Raw genomic sequence first — 15,499 nt, forward strand, 5'->3', positions numbered from 1 at the left:
CCATGTGGCATGTTTTACTTTCTTCTGCTGCTCTTCTTGGACTACTCTGGCTCTACTTGGTTTCTCTTGGCAATTTCAGGCTAAAATCACACTCCACACCACTACCACCAACATTGTCTGGGTTCCCCAAGCGGCCTCACACCTCTACCACCAGCATTGTCTGGGTTCCCCAAGCGGCCTCACACCTCTACCACCAGCATTGTCTGGTGTTCCCCAAGCGGCCTCACACCTCTACCACCAGCATTGTCTGGCTTCCTCCAGCGCCCTCACACCACTACCACCAGCATTGTCTGGCTTCCCCCAGCTGCCCCACACCGCCAGCTGCCCCAGACCTCTACCACCAGCATTGTCTGGCTTCCCCCAGTAGCCTCACACCTCTTCCACCAGCATTGTCTGGCTTTCCCCAGCTACCCCACACCGCTACCACCAGCATTGTCTGGCTTCCCCCAGCTGCCCCACACCGCTACCACCAGCATTGTTTGGCTTCCCTCAGCTGCCCTACCCGTCACTCTCTAGTCCCTAACAGGCTAATGCCTCCTTATTCATTATTTCTTTATTTTACTCTCCCACTATATAGAAAGATTGGTATGCCAAGAGGAAAAGGTTCCGTAGACCTCCGCAGAGACTGTTTGATACAGAGAAGATCAGGTAAGAGCTATGCGTGTAGTAAAGCAATATATGGTAATCCTAGGTTAGATAATATGTAGTTTGCTTCTGTTTTCCTTGTTACTGACCAGTCATCTCCCTTTGCACAGGTCCTTGGAGGGAGATGTCTCCTCAGATGGAGACTTCCTCATTTTCGAGGGGAATCGTTACAGTCGTAAAGGTTTTCTCTTCAAGAGCTTTGCTATGTCTGCAGTGGTAAGCCAGCCCCTCTGCTTGTGATCTAAGGCTGCTGTCCATAGTGACATAACCCCAGACAAAGCCTACCCCCATGTCATTCAGTAAGGAGTCTGCATACTGGGGTATGTGTCACACTGGTTAATCTCTGTAATCATTGAATATGTTGTACACACAGAGGCAGAACCCAGCTCTCTTCCCCACAGATCACAGAAGGGGTGAAACCAACTCTGTCTGAGTTAGAGAAGTTTGAAGATCAGCCAGAAGGGGTTGACCTGGAGGTGGTAACAGAGTCAACAGGTAATTGTCAATGCCTGTGTTACTATGGAATAATAATATGATAATGGTGCATGTAAGTGCAGTTCCGTTAATTCCTTGCACATAAATACATTTATGTTGTTTTTTGTTTTAAATAGTTATTCGTAGCCTTTTTTTCTCCATCTGGGACACCCACAGATAACTGTGTCCTAACAGCAATCTAGGATTTAGGGCACCACATTTATCGTGCTCTCCGGATCTTCCCCCTCAGAGGGCAGGATCACTGCGGAAGTGATAAGAAGTGGTAGACGTGGGTAAATGGGAGTGTTTTAAGCATAGGTTTACACAGATGCCCAATCACAGTATCACTCTTCTAGGGAAACCCTTGCAAGGTACCAGATTACTGCACAGTTCTCCAACTGGAGTCTGAGAAGTTTCCATTAATACCCTGCACCCGCAGACTCTCCTTTTAAACTGAAGCGATCACCTAAAGTGCTTTCGGACATGAATGTGTTCTGTAGAATTTCTGTGTCTGTTAATCCCTAATGACCTCAGCACACCAGTAATATGGCTGTTACACAGGGAAGGAACGCGAGCACAGCCTGCAGCCTGGAGACAACGTGGAAGTGTGCGAGGGGGAGTTAATAAACCTGCAGGGTAAAGTCCTCAGCGTGGACGGGAACAAGATCACTCTCCTGCCCAAACACGAGGACCTCAAGGTGAGTGTTGCCTTGAAGAGAACATTGTGATTTCATTACTACTTATAACATTGGGGTATATAATTTGGTTTTGTACAGAAGAGTGTTCTACACCACAATCTGCTAATGCTGGTTGTACAGAATGCTTACATCACTGCTCTCTGACTGGCTGCATAGTGTCTCAGCGGCAAACCTGCTTATACATGGTCATGGGTGACTGATTCAAGGAACAAATGATCTGTTTGGTTATAGGTAGTTCTTGCATTTAATTTTCTACATATCTGCATGTACTGTACCCAGGTTTTAGTATGTTTTTAATGGATGTCATTACCCAGGTGGGGGCTGCTTGTCATATCATTCCTGCACTAGGATGCCTACAGGAACTGACCTTTGGAGGGCTGGTCCCTGGGGAGAGGTACATCCCTTTTGGACTTTCCTCGCTAGAGTGGCTTCCCAGTCGGCATCAGCTTCTTCCCTCCCTGTCTCCCTCACATCTGCAGGGAATGAGTGGAGCGCTGTATTGGGGTGCTGGGTTTTCCTGTCGGCTCTCTTCTGTCTATGGCCTATGTTTCCATTTCCCCTAATAGCTGCTTTGAACTTCCATTATATTCTTATATCCACCCTTTACGTTCTGCACTCGTACATGTGGTGTTGTTTTTTTTACTGTTCTATTACAAGTCTCTTCCGTTTTTTTTTTGTTCTGCGGTCCTGTCCTGTACTATGGGACTTTGTTGGACAAAATTAATGTTCAGAGATCACATTAACATAGAAGCCTCAGCACTCTTTGAACCAGGTCCTGTGTATTCCTATGCATGAGACAGGTTGGAGAGGTTGGTAAAGCTCCGGCTGCCGTGGATGGAAAGTGGGGGGTCTGGAACGCTCTACGCCCCGGCCAAGGTTTTCACAGCAGCTCTGGCCGGTGCTGCTGTATGTGTGGGGGGCATGGCTGGCGCCCTACTCCACCGCAGGAAGTTATTTTTCAAAAGCTCTGGACGCTGTATTATGGTGGTGGGGGGGGGGGCGTGTGTGGAGCTTTCACTCCAATGCGCCTATAGCCCTCTCCATCTCCGCGCCAGATCTTGGCTGCCGTTGTCAGCGCTGTGCAGCTAAGAGCAGCATGTCTGCTGAGCTCCTCTGTGCGGGGTCTATTTTAACTCTGGACAAAGGACCTCATTCAGACCTGCTCGCAAGCGCTGAGTGCTCGCAAGCAGGTCGATGTGTAGGCCCTGCGCACGCGCAGCGGCCGCACTGTGCGTGCGCATGCCCCGGAGCGCAAGATAAATTCTCTCGCTCCGGGGCTCACTACCAACGGGGTGGCTGTTGATGTTGTTAAACAGCTCGCCCCATTTTGTAGGCGTGGCGGGGGGTGGTTTCACAAACAGAGGCGTTCCTTAAGGAATGCCTGCCTTTTTGTGGGCGGCCGCACTGACATCAGCAGTGATGTCAGTGGGGAGCTTACTGCTCGATCAGAGCAGGAAGCTCCCTGGGGCTTGCGGTTGCCGAGACCCAACCTTAGGGTCTTGTCGCAAGCCCCGATGGTCGTGATGGTCTTGACCATCGTGACCATCAACCTGGTCGGTCGCTAAAGCTGTGGGTGGTAACCCACAGCTTAGCTAGCGACCAGGAGGCCGCACTTCTAAATACAAGCGGCCGCCCTCATTCAGAGCGACCGCTCACATTTTGCGACCGCCTCTGAATGAGGACCAAAGTGTCCATTACAAGTGTCTAGTAAGAAGAGTTTGGGAATGTGAATGGAGGATTGTGTATTGTATGAGGGCTAAAGGTGGGTACACACTAAGGCTATATGTGTACCTGGATGATATGTCAGGACAGGAATTTTTTTGCTGAAACTCACTTTCCAACATATCGTACCTTGGGAACACATTGTGCGATGTAATGAACCATGGAACAATCCCTCTTTCCGTCCATAATTAACATGCATGGAGCCGCGAGAGAGAGAGAGTGTTGGGTTTGATGTGCAGCACATGAAGCCTGACGACATTGCGTGCGGGAGCGTGCATGCACAATGAGTTGGGTATGAGATCCCGTCGGTCAGAATCTCGTCAGGATTAGGATACCGACACTTGTCTGTCAGTATCCTGACCCTCCCCCTCTCCCTACTCTAACCCTAACCCAACCTCCCAAGAGTAATTCTTTCAATTGTATATTGCAATTGAAATTCATAGAGCTTTTTAAAAAAATGCTGTAATTGTCTATTGTCCTCGCCAGCGTCTCTAACGTTCCGGTGAACTTTTGATTGACTTTCGTTTCAGTTTTGAGCCCACACAGAGTTAAATGTAGGAAATTAGTTTGAAAATAAATAAACCTAATAAACACCTATAACTCTCTCCATTTCGTTGACACAATATCTGGGAAAGGAAATCCCAAGGTCTCATTATTCACCTGGAAGAAACCTGCTCATTCCTGCACCATACTGACCAGACCAGTCACCACCTCTCTCATTTCCAATCTCCACCTACAGGACGTGTTAGAGTTCCCAGCTCAGGAGTTAAGGAAGTATTTCCGCATGGGTGACCATGTCAAAGTGATCACAGGGCGCTACGAGGGAGACACCGGTCTTGTTGTGCGGGTTGAAGAAAATTTTGTTATCCTGTTCTCAGACCTGACCATGCACGAGGTGAGTGACCTATTACTGTCCACTCTTCAGTCTCTGTCAGCCAGACCGCAAACAACTGGCTAAAAAACAAATGTGCCCCGATATCCTGTCCCAAAAAGCTAAAGGAAGTTTGATATTGTGTTTCTAAGCGGTGCAATTCTAGCCAGGTGGTCCAGTTCCAACTCTTTTGACAAAATAGCTTTTCAAACCCCTTTCCGTCTGGGACGAGTCCAATGTGACCACAGATGCCAGCCTGCAGTGATGTGGGAACCCACCAGGATCTAACGGGGCTTATGTCCGCCTCCATGCAGCGTTGTTCCTCAAGGAGAACACTGCTAAGTACTTGTGTAATATTTTTGAAAATGCTGCCCAGCAGCTCGGAAAAGGCGTCCTACTTCATACGCACAAAGTAATATATCGGAGAAGTTATTGCTAGTGGGGTATAGTTTGGGATGAACTTGAGTTTCAGCAGTTTTAAAGTTATAAATTGCTGCCTACTCTAAAACAAGCGCACTCTATGTCCCGAGGTTGGCAGCGCCCACCAGATGGAATTTTTTTATTTTTGTCATTTTTAGCGGCCAGTAATCTTTTGCATGTTTTTTTCCCACCTCCAACACAGTTAAAGGTCCTGCCCAGAGACTTACAGCTGTGTTCCGAGACGGCCTCGGGGGTGGATGTTGGAGGACAGCATGAGTGGGGCGAGCTGGTGCAGCTGGACCCGCAGACTGTAGGGGTGATTGTACGCCTGGAGAGGGAGACCTTTCAGGTAAGTGTAACCTCCTAGAGGTTGGTGGGCTCGATCTTTGCTGACCTGTGAGATGGTCACAATATCCTTCTAACAAACACAGGGGTCTTATGTACTTAGCCTTGGAGAGAGAGAGAAAGTACAGACCAATCGGTTCCTAACTGTCATTTTTCAAACACAGCCTGTAAAGTGACAGGAGCTGATTGGTCGGTACTTTATCTCCGTCCACTTTCTCTCTCTCCAAGGCTTGGTACATAGACCCCAATGTTGTATAAATCTGAACCTAACGTACCACTCTACTGTTATTAGGGGAGCTGCTGTATTTGTACCCCACAGCTTGGATTTAGTATTTCTGTTCTCTCCTGTTAGCTTTTACCCACCACCTGCTGCTTCCCTGTGTTCTCTTTACTTTTCAGCTTTTTCCCCTGGTCCTTTTTCCTCTGGCTCCTGTCTGTCACTGTGTTCTAGTCCATTACATATTCCTTTCCCTCATTTCAGGTCCTGAACATGCACGGTAAGGTGGTCACGGTCAGGCACCAGGCTGTCAATCGGAAGAAGGACAATCGCTTTGCTGTCGCTCTGGACTCAGAAGAGAACAATATCCATGTGAAAGACATTATCAAGGTCATTGATGGACCCCATTCGGTAAGGGATAGTTATGTTGTTCTTCTCATCCGCCTTCAAAGCCCTTTCTCATGCGGCTTCTGCTCCAATATTATTTTACCCACCTTTCCAGGGCAGAGAGGGTGAGATCCGTCACTTGTTCCGTAGTTATGCTTTCCTGCACTGCAAGAAGCTGGTTGAAAACGGAGGGATGTTTGTCTGTAAAACCCGTTACTTGGTTCTGGCCGGCGGTTCAAAGGTAAAATTGTTCAGGAAAGTGAGACTTGTTTTATAATACCTTATCCAAGGTTCTCGCTAATCAGCCTCCTCTTCTACAGCCTCGAGATGTCACAAACCTCATAATTGGGGAATTTGCCCCCATGAGCCCGCGAATCAATAGCCCAGCACACCCTAGTGGTGGAGGTAAGGGTCATGGCTTAAAGCAACGTCTTTATAGAATTGATTCTTGACCAAAATACTGCTCACATAGGATGCGTAGCTTTAATACATCTTTCCATCCCTGATCATTCACCTCTCACATTACAGAAGGGCAGCGAGGGGGGATGGCAGGTGGTGGAGGGAGAGGAAGAGGCCGCAGGGACAACGATCTGATTGGTCAGACTGTAAGAATTTCTCAAGGTCCTTATAAGGGTGAGTGACTGTAGATGTGCCTTATACCTTACCTCCTTGTGTCTAAGACGATGCATTGTCATCTCTCTGCTTACACACAATTCCTTCTCTTCCAGGCTATATAGGGGTGGTGAAAGATGCCACAGAATCCACAGCTCGCGTTGAGCTTCATTCCACCTGTCAGACGATCTCTGTAGACAGACAGCGTCTCACCACAGTGTTAGTAGTAATCCAAGCACGTTTCCTACCCAGTAACTGTGTGTTTCTCTTGGCTGCATCTTTTATTGAAGGTGTATTTGTGCTGTTTGTGTGTCAGTAGCAGAAGGTGTATTTGGGATGTGTGAGTCAGTAGCAGAAGGTGTATTTGGGATGTGTGAGTCAGTAGCAGAAGGTGTATTTGGGATGTGTGTGTCAGTAGAAGGTGTATATGGGATGTGTGTGTCAGTAGAAGGTGTATATGGGATGTGTGTGTCAGTAGCAGAAGGTGTATTTGGGATGTGTGAGTCAGTAGCAGAAGGTGTATTTGGGATGTGTGAGTCAGTAGCAGAAGGTGTATTTGGGATGTGTGTGTCAGTAGAAAGTGTATTTGGGATGTGTGTGTCAGTAGAAGGTGTATATGGGATGTGTGTGTCAGTAGCAGAAGGTGTATTTGGGATGTGGGAGTCAGTAGCAGAAGGTGTATTTGGGATGTGAGTCAGTAGCAGAAGGTGTATTTGGGATGTGTGAGTCAGTAGCAGAAGGTGTATTTGGGATGTGTGAGTCAGTAGCAGAAGGTGTATTTGGGATGTGTGTGTCAGTAGAAAGTGTATTTGGGATGTGTGTCTCAGTAGCAGAAGGTGTATTTGGGATGTGGGAGTCAGTAGCAGAAGGTGTATTTGGGATGTGGGAGTCAGTAGCAGAAGGTGTATTTGGGATGTGAGTCAGTAGCAGAAGGTGTTTTTGGGATGTGGGAGTCAGTAGCAGAAGGTGTATTTGGGATGTGGGAGTCAGTAGCAGAAGGTGTATTTGGGATGTGTGTCAGTAGTAGAAGGTGTATTTGGGATGTGAGAATCAGTAGCAGAAGGTGTATATGGGATGTGTGTGTCAGCAGAAGGTGTATTTGGGATGTGTGAGTCAGTAGCAGAAGGTGTATTTGGGATGTGTGAGTCAGTAGCAGAAGGTGTATTTGGGATGTGTGTGTCAGTAGAAAGTGTATTTGGGATGTGTGTGTCAGTAGAAGGTGTATATGGGATGTGTGTGTCAGTAGCAGAAGGTGTATTTGGGATGTGGGAGTCAGTAGCAGAAGGTGTATTTGGGATGTGGGAGTCAGTAGCAGAAGGTGTATTTGGGATGTGTGTCAGTAGTAGAAGGTGTATTTGGGATGTGAGAATCAGTAGCAGAAGGTGTATTTGGGATGTGTGTGTCAGTAGAAGGTGTATTTGGGATGTGAGTCAGTAGCAGAAGGTGTATTTGGGATGTGGGAGTCAGTAGCAGAAGGTGTATTTGGGATGTGGGAGTCAGTAGCAGAAGGTGTATTTGGGATGTGAGTCAGTAGCAGAAGGTGTATTTGGGATGTGTGTGTCAGTAGAAAGTGTATTTGGGATGTGTGTGTCAGTAGAAGGTGTATTTGGGATGTGTGTGTCAGTAGAAGGTGTATTTGGGATGTGTGTGTCAGTAGAAGGTGTATTTGGGATGTGAGTCAGTAGCAGAGGGTGTATTTGGGATGTGGGAGTCAGTAGCAGAAGGTGTATTTGGGATGTGTGAGTCAGTAGCAGAAGGTGTATTTGGGGTGTGAGTCAGTAGCAGAAGGTGTATTTGGGATGTGTGTGTCAGTAGAAGGTGTATTTGGGATGTGGGAGTCAGTAGCAGAAGGTGTATTTGGGATGTGGGAGTCAGTAGCAGAAGGTGTATATGGGATGTGAGTCAGTAGCAGAAGGTGTATTTGGGATGTGGGAGTCAGTAGCAGAAGGTGTATATGGGATGTGGGAGTCAGTAGCAGAAGGTGTATATGGGATGTGTGTGTCAGTAGCAGAAGGTGTATTTGGGATGTGTGTGTCAGTAGCAGAAGGTGTATTTGGGATGTGTGAGTCAGTAGCAGAAGGTGTATATGTGATGTGTGTGCATCAGTAGCAGATTGTCTTTAGGCTGTGTGTGTCGGTAGCAGGGGTTGTAATTGGGATGTGGGAGTCAGTAGCAGAAGGTGTATTTGGGATGTGAGAATCAGTAGCAGAAGGTGTATTTGGGATGTGGGAGTCAGTAGCAGAAGGTGTATTTGGGATGTGGGAGTCAGTAGCAGAAGGTGTATATGGGATGTGTGTGTCGGTAGCAGAAGGTGTATATGGGATGTGTGTGTCGGTAGCAGAAGGTGTATTTGGGATGTGTGAGTCGGTAGCAGAAGGTGTATTTGGGATGTGTGAGTCAGTAGCAGAAGGTGTATTTGGGATGTGTGAGTCAGTAGCAGAAGGTGTATTTGGGATGTGTGTGTTAGTAGAAGGTGTATTTGGGATGTGTGTGTCAGTAGAAGGTGTATTTGGGATGTGGGAGTCAGTAGCAGAAGGTGTATTTGGGATGTGGGAGTCAGTAGCAGAAGGTGTATATGGGATGTGAGTCAGTAGCAGAAGGTGTATTTGGGATGTGTGTGTCAGTAGAAGGTGTATATGGGATGTGGGAGTCAGTAGCAGAAGGTGTATATGGGATGTGTGTGTCAGTAGCAGAAGGTGTATTTGGGATGTGTGTGTCAGTAGCAGAAGGTGTATTTGGGATGTGTGAGTCAGTAGCAGAAGGTGTATTTGGGATGTGGGAGTCAGTAGCAGAAGGTGTATATGTGATGTGTGTGTATCAGTAGCAGATTGTCTTTAGGCTGTGTGTGTCGGTAGCAGGGGTTGTAATTGGGATGTGGGAGTCAGTAGCAGAAGGTGTATTTGGGATGTGTGAATCAGTAGCAGAAGGTGTATTTGGGATGTGAGTCAGTAGCAGAAGGTGTATTTGGGATGTGAGTCAGTAGCAGAAGGTGTATTTGGGATGTGTGTGTCAGTAGAAGGTGTATTTGGGATGTGAGTCAGTAGCAGAAGGTGTATATGGGATGTGTGTGTCAGTAGCAGAAGGTGTATATGGGATGTGAGTCAGTAGCAGAAGGTGTATATGGGATGTGTGTGTCAGTAGCAGAAGGTGTATTTGGGATGTGTGTGTCGGTAGCAGGGGTTGTAATTGGGATGTGGGAGTCAGTAGCAGAAGGTGTAATTGGGATGTGGGAGTCACTAGCAGAAGGTGTATTTGGGATGTGGGAGTCAGTAGCAGAAGGTGTATTTGGGATGTGAGAATCAGTAGCAGAAGGTGTATTTGGGATGTGAGAATCAGTAGCAGAAGGTGTATTTGGGATGTGGGAGTCAGTAGCAGAAGGTGTATTTGGGATGTGAGAATCAGTAGCAGAAGGTGTATTTGGGATGTGAGAGTCAGTAGCAGAAGGTGTATATGTGATGTGTGTGTATCAGTAGCAGATTGTCTTTGGGCTGTGTGTGTCGGTAGCAGGGGGTATAATTGGGCTGTGTGTGTCAGTAGCAGGGGGTATAATTGGGCTGTGTGTGTCAGTAGCAGAAGGTGTATATGGTATGTGTGTATCAGTAGCAGATTGTCTTTGGGCTGTGTGTGTCGGTAGCAGGGTGTGTAATTGGGATGTGTGTATCAGAGCAGAAGGTGTATTTGTATTGTCAGGAGCAGGTGGTGTATTTGAGCTGTGTGGGTCGGTAACAGAAGGTGTATTTGGGTTGGGTATCGGTATTAGTATTTGGGCTGTGTGTTATAGTAGAATTTGTGGTGTGTGCATCAGTAGCAGATGTTGTATTTGCTGTTTGTCAATGGAAGGCAGACATATTTGATATACATTCTAGGTCCTGGTAAAACCACAGAAAGTGATGTAGTATTTCCCATAAAATACATTAGAATTGTTTTCCTCTGACATCAAGTTTTTTTCTTCTCAGTGGTGCTCGCCGCCCAGGAGGAATGACCTCCACCCGTGCCAGTACACCCATATATGGCTCCCAGACCCCAATGTATGGTACTGCTGGCTCCAGGACCCCGATGTATGGCTCACAGACTCCAGTGCACGATGGTATGTCTTCCTCGCAGTACGTCTCCTCTAACCTGGCACGCATCCATTGTCAGACGGTCCTGTCATTTAACCTTTTAAACGACCACCGAACCTAAACACAAATGCCTTCTGTACAGACACTTAATGCGGTTAACAAAATCCATACATGTATGTGTTATTGCTGTGACCTAGTGAGTTATTTCACATTGTAATTTACTTTGCTGTATAGTCAAATTCTCAACTCTCTTCGGGCGCTCTGCATTGTCCATCAGTGTGATGTATGTGACTTCTGCTGGCGAGAAAGTCCCAGCTCTCTGCTCAGATATCTCCAATTACAGGAACGGGGCAAAACAGAAGATGATTGTGTGTTTGCTTTATATAAACTTTTTATTTTTTTTTATAATATTCAGATTGTAATTTTATATTTAGTGGTCCTTTTAACTCTATTTTTATTTATTTTTTGTTTCCTTATAAGGAAGCCGAACGCCTTACTATGGCTCTCAAACCCCTGTGCACGATGGCAGCCGGACTCCAGCACAAAGTGGAGCCTGGGATCCCAACAACCCAAACACTCCTTCAAGGTAACTTTTGTGATATTCTTTGTGTTCTCTTGCTGTTATATACCCCCTGAGCCCACAATTAAGGCGTACGTACTTTGTGTTCCTCACATTCCATCTGATTTTAACATTTACAGGACGGATGAAGAGTATGACTACCGGTATGACGACGAGCCGTCTCCATCACCGCAAGGCTACGGAGGGACCCCCAACCCACAAACTCCAGGGTACCCTGATGTGCCGTCCCCGCAGGTCAATGCCCCATACCATCCCCAGACGCCAGGAACACCTGCCATGTGAGTGTCTGCACCTATAACACTAATGTATCTTATGGTACCGCAGGGAATGAGACATCCTCAGGTAAAGCCTTTCTTTAATGTTGGGATAAACCCCAGGCAACTGTGGACCTAAATCTTCTGGCTTTGGGCTCACTTCTAAAGCTGTCTATGGTTTTATTACGTTCTTGGCTCCTTCTAAAACGTTCAACTTGTATAGATCCTATGGTCTGGAACGTCTACATTTCTAGGCTGATCTCAGCTTATATTCTGAGTATTTCCTATTAATAAATGTAACATTTGGGAAGTATATATAGTTAGTGTTAGCAGACTTTGGCAGTTTTATTTAGTTAGTGTTATGACAAAAACATTTCCAGATCTTTTTTATGTCACAAACAAGTGTCCTCCTCACTGCTGCCATCTTGTGTTCCGTGACAGGTACAACACAGACCAATTTTCGCCCTATGCTGCTCCATCACCTCAAGGCTCCTATCAACCTAGTCCCAGTCCGCAGAGCTACCATCAAGTGGCCCCGAGCCCTGTGGGCTATCAAAATACGCATTCTCCTGCAAGTTACCATCCGACCCCATCACCCATGGCTTACCAGGTATATGAACCCTTGACCTTTAGTTGTTAGGTGTCTACAAGGGTGTTCATGTAGGTAAATGTTTAAATGCTTCCCTTCCAGGCCAGTCCTAGCCCTAGCCCCATGGGTTACAGTCCAATGACGCCCGGTGCACCGTCTCCGGGTGGGTATAACCCTCACACGCCTGGCTCATCCATAGAACAGGTTTCCAGCGATTGGGTGACTACAGACATCCAAGTGAAAGTGAGAGACACCTTCCAGGACAATCAGGTTGTGGGACAGGCGGGGATTATACGCAGTGTCACGGTAAGTCCCACCACACACAGTATCGCTGGCTATAGACCCAGCTATGCTGCCTTGTTTCTGAATACTGACTGGTCAACTCACTGTTGCGTTAGGTTTAAATACAACCTATTCAATCAGTGCATTACTAGGACAAAGTATATAAGATTGGCTGCTGATCTACTATCCTGCTGTGTAGTGAACCCTCTACACGTATCCTTTGCTTTAAATACATTGTGGTCCATTTAGTAATGATCAACTCCTGCTGCTGCCTACGGTTTCCCTGGTAAGGTGTTGGTCACTGAGGCCCTTCTCTTTATTTTCCAGGGTGGTCTTTGTTCTGTGCTGCTGCAGGACAGTGAGAAAGTGATCAGTATCTCTGGGGATCATCTGGAACCTGTTACCCCCACCAAGAACAGCCGGGTGAGCGACATAATGCAGGAAGCCTATGAATCCTGTCATGTTACCCGTAGCAACCAGTCGATTTGTCACCTTTTCTATACAGTCCCATGTACAATAGTTTTCAGAAATGTCTGAAATGTCTGATATCTGTTTGTTCTGCGGCTCACAGTGCGATAACTTTATGTGCAAGCTAATATGACCCAGGCACTTGTCCTGTAAAAATACCGAAAAATGACCTAAAAGGTCAGCTACTAAATTTTTATTTAAACCCATTTCTAAAGGTTTATAGACGTTTCATATAGCGCCAACGCTTTCTGTTGCACTTAAAAATTGGGAACACAGTAATATGAGATTAGGTATTAAGACAGATCGTGGCCCTCTTAAGAAAATAAGGATTTGATAAATGATTGCAACATGTTGCAAATTGATCCATCCGGATTGCATGGGTTTAAAGTAGAGATGTGCAGACTCGGATTGGTTCAGATTTTCCCGCCAAATTCTGATTTTTTTTCCTCCCACATTTCTGGTCTCAGAAAGAGGTGAAACATCATCTTTCTTGGAATTTTGTCCATGAAATATTAAGTTTTGCCTCCCAAAATTTGGCGGGAAAAAATAAATAAAACCTGCATTTTTCGGGAATATCCGAACCGATCCGAGCCTGCACATCTCTAGTATAAAGTGCTTTGTGGGATACAGGGTCCGGCCACACAGCAATTGGTGGTTTGGAGTCAGAGGGTTGTTTGAGAATTTGATAAAACTTGCCTGAAGAGGTGCGTTTTCAGGGAACACTGGAAGGTTTGGAGGCTAGAGGGGAGTCTTATTGTACATGGGAGGGCATTCCACAGGGTGGGTGCAGCCCAAAAAAGTCCCAGGAATGGGAGCAGGTGATGCGTATAGATGAGAGACACGGAGGGGGCAAGTTAGGGGATATTTTGAGATGAAAAGAGATGTACATTGTTAGATGTGCTTTATATTGGATTTGATAAAATACAGTCAGCCAATGGAAAGACTGACAGAGGAGCAGCCGTAGAATAATGTTTTTGCAAGTAAAATCTGCTGCATTCAAAATAGAATGAATGGGTGAAAAACTGGTATGTGGAGGACCAGTAAGGAGGCTAATGCAATGCTGGAGTTGAGGACATGAATTTAAGTTTTTGCAGTGTCTTATGTTGGATGTGTGCGTATGGTGAAAGTAATTCTTAAGCTGCATACACACACACAACGATTTAGTAAATGAACAATTTTAGTAAACGATTTTTGTTCATTTTTTCAAGGGAAAAATGAACGAAAATCGTTTACTAAAATCGTTCATTTACTAAATGTAATGAACGATTTTTTTGAACTACAAACGATTTTTGCATATTCCCTTAATGAAAATCGTTGAGTTGGTCAGTCTGACTAAACTACAAACATAAACGCGCATGAAAGATAATCGTTCATCGTTTTAACTCAGAAAGGGAACTTTTTTTAACGATTGACCGATAAACGATATCGTTAATCGTTCAAAAAATTGTGTGTATGCACCTTTTAGATGTATTAAACAGGATTAGGAAGCATTGAATATGGGGAACAAAAGACTGTTCTGATACAAGGATGACACCTAGACAACAGCTTGAGGGGTAGTGTTGATTTGTTGCGCCATCCACAGAGATAGCGATGTCAGGCCGGTAACTACTGGTGACTGGTGGGAATATTTATTAGCTCTGTTTTTGAAAGTTTGAGTGAGGGCACCCAACATGACATGGCATAAAGACATTCAGTAACACAGGCCAACGCTGTCTGCGATACATCCAGAGAGTAATAGTATAAGTTGATTGGAGTGTCATCCGCATAGTGATTGTTCTGAAATTCAAATGAGCTGATTAGTGATATAGATAGAGAAGAGCAGGGGACCTAGGACTGAGCCTGGCTGTACTCCAAATTGTAAAGGAAGCGGAGAGGAGGCAGAACCAGAAACACTCGCTAAAATTATGATTGTATAGGGTTGTAGCACCTGTATAACAGAGAGTGGTCCAATGTGTGAAATACAGCAGAGAGACCCAGGAGAATTAGTAATGAGTAATGGCCTATTGATGTAGCTGTGATAAAATCACTGAATACCTTGGTCGGTGCAGTCTCTGTTGGGAACAGAAGCCGGGTCCAAGAAGTCTTGTGATGCAAGGAAGTGTGTGAGGCGTGTGTAGGCAAGTCTCTCAAGCAGCTTGGAGGAGCTGGGAGATGGGATGGGAATTTGACGGAGCATTTGGGTGAGAAAATAAATCTCTGCATGCTTAAAAAATTATGGAAAGACACCAGTACAGAGAGAGAGGACATATTTTATTTAAGGCTGGATTAAGCACAGATTTGTGAGTGTATGAGATCAGGAGGAGAGGCACAGATGTGTGAGTGTATGGGATCAGGAGGAGAGGCACAGATTTGTGAGTGTATGAGATCAGGAGGAGAGGCACAGATTTGTGAGTGTATGAGATCAGGAGGAGAGGCACAGATTTGTGAGTGTATGGGATCAGGAGGAGAGGCACAGATTTGTGAGTGTATGGGATCAGGAGGAGAGGCACAGATTTGTGAGTGTATGAGATCAGGAGGAGAGGCACAGATTTGTGAGTGTATGAGATCAGGAGGAGAGGCACAGATTTGTGAGTGTAGCACAGATTTGTGAGTGTATGGTATCAGGAGGAGAGGCAGTAGAGTAGGGAGAGAAGAAGAGAGTAGATACTGCATCTGTCTTTGTGGGATCAAATGACGAGAAGGTGTCAGAGGGTTCCGGAAAGGGCAAGTTGCTGGCTGTGGAAGAAGAGACCATTTCTTGTCAGATGTTTTCAGTGGGATGCGTTCGGCATCCTGGCATTCGGGATGCCGACGCTAACATTACCAGCGCCGGAATACCGAAGCTGGTCAGAATTCCAGCATCCCGACCGACGGGATGCCGTAGGTAAGTAGTGG

General features: G+C 46.0%; 1 protein-coding gene across 1 annotated transcript in view; it reads left to right on the top strand.

The window, feature by feature from the left end:
* Window positions 1–15,499, top strand: part of SUPT5H (SPT5 homolog, DSIF elongation factor subunit) — a 31,391-nt gene that overhangs the window by 13,260 nt on the left and 2,632 nt on the right. Inside the window, exons 13-29 of the mRNA XM_088462119.1 lie at window positions 578–648; window positions 756–861; window positions 1,047–1,140; window positions 1,681–1,817; window positions 4,279–4,434; window positions 5,033–5,179; window positions 5,657–5,803; window positions 5,895–6,020; window positions 6,100–6,184; window positions 6,308–6,412; window positions 6,508–6,610; window positions 10,348–10,478; window positions 10,933–11,038; window positions 11,152–11,310; window positions 11,728–11,896; window positions 11,978–12,181; window positions 12,485–12,580. Coding sequence (XP_088318245.1) covers window positions 578–648; window positions 756–861; window positions 1,047–1,140; window positions 1,681–1,817; window positions 4,279–4,434; window positions 5,033–5,179; window positions 5,657–5,803; window positions 5,895–6,020; window positions 6,100–6,184; window positions 6,308–6,412; window positions 6,508–6,610; window positions 10,348–10,478; window positions 10,933–11,038; window positions 11,152–11,310; window positions 11,728–11,896; window positions 11,978–12,181; window positions 12,485–12,580 — 2,142 coding nt within the window. The remainder of the gene's footprint in view (window positions 1–577; window positions 649–755; window positions 862–1,046; window positions 1,141–1,680; window positions 1,818–4,278; window positions 4,435–5,032; window positions 5,180–5,656; window positions 5,804–5,894; window positions 6,021–6,099; window positions 6,185–6,307; window positions 6,413–6,507; window positions 6,611–10,347; window positions 10,479–10,932; window positions 11,039–11,151; window positions 11,311–11,727; window positions 11,897–11,977; window positions 12,182–12,484; window positions 12,581–15,499) is intronic.

This window comes from Taudactylus pleione, unplaced genomic scaffold (assembly GCF_031769625.1).
Source record: "Taudactylus pleione unplaced genomic scaffold, aTauple2 ptg001150l, whole genome shotgun sequence".
In the NCBI taxonomy this organism is placed as follows: domain Eukaryota; kingdom Metazoa; phylum Chordata; class Amphibia; order Anura; family Myobatrachidae; genus Taudactylus; species Taudactylus pleione.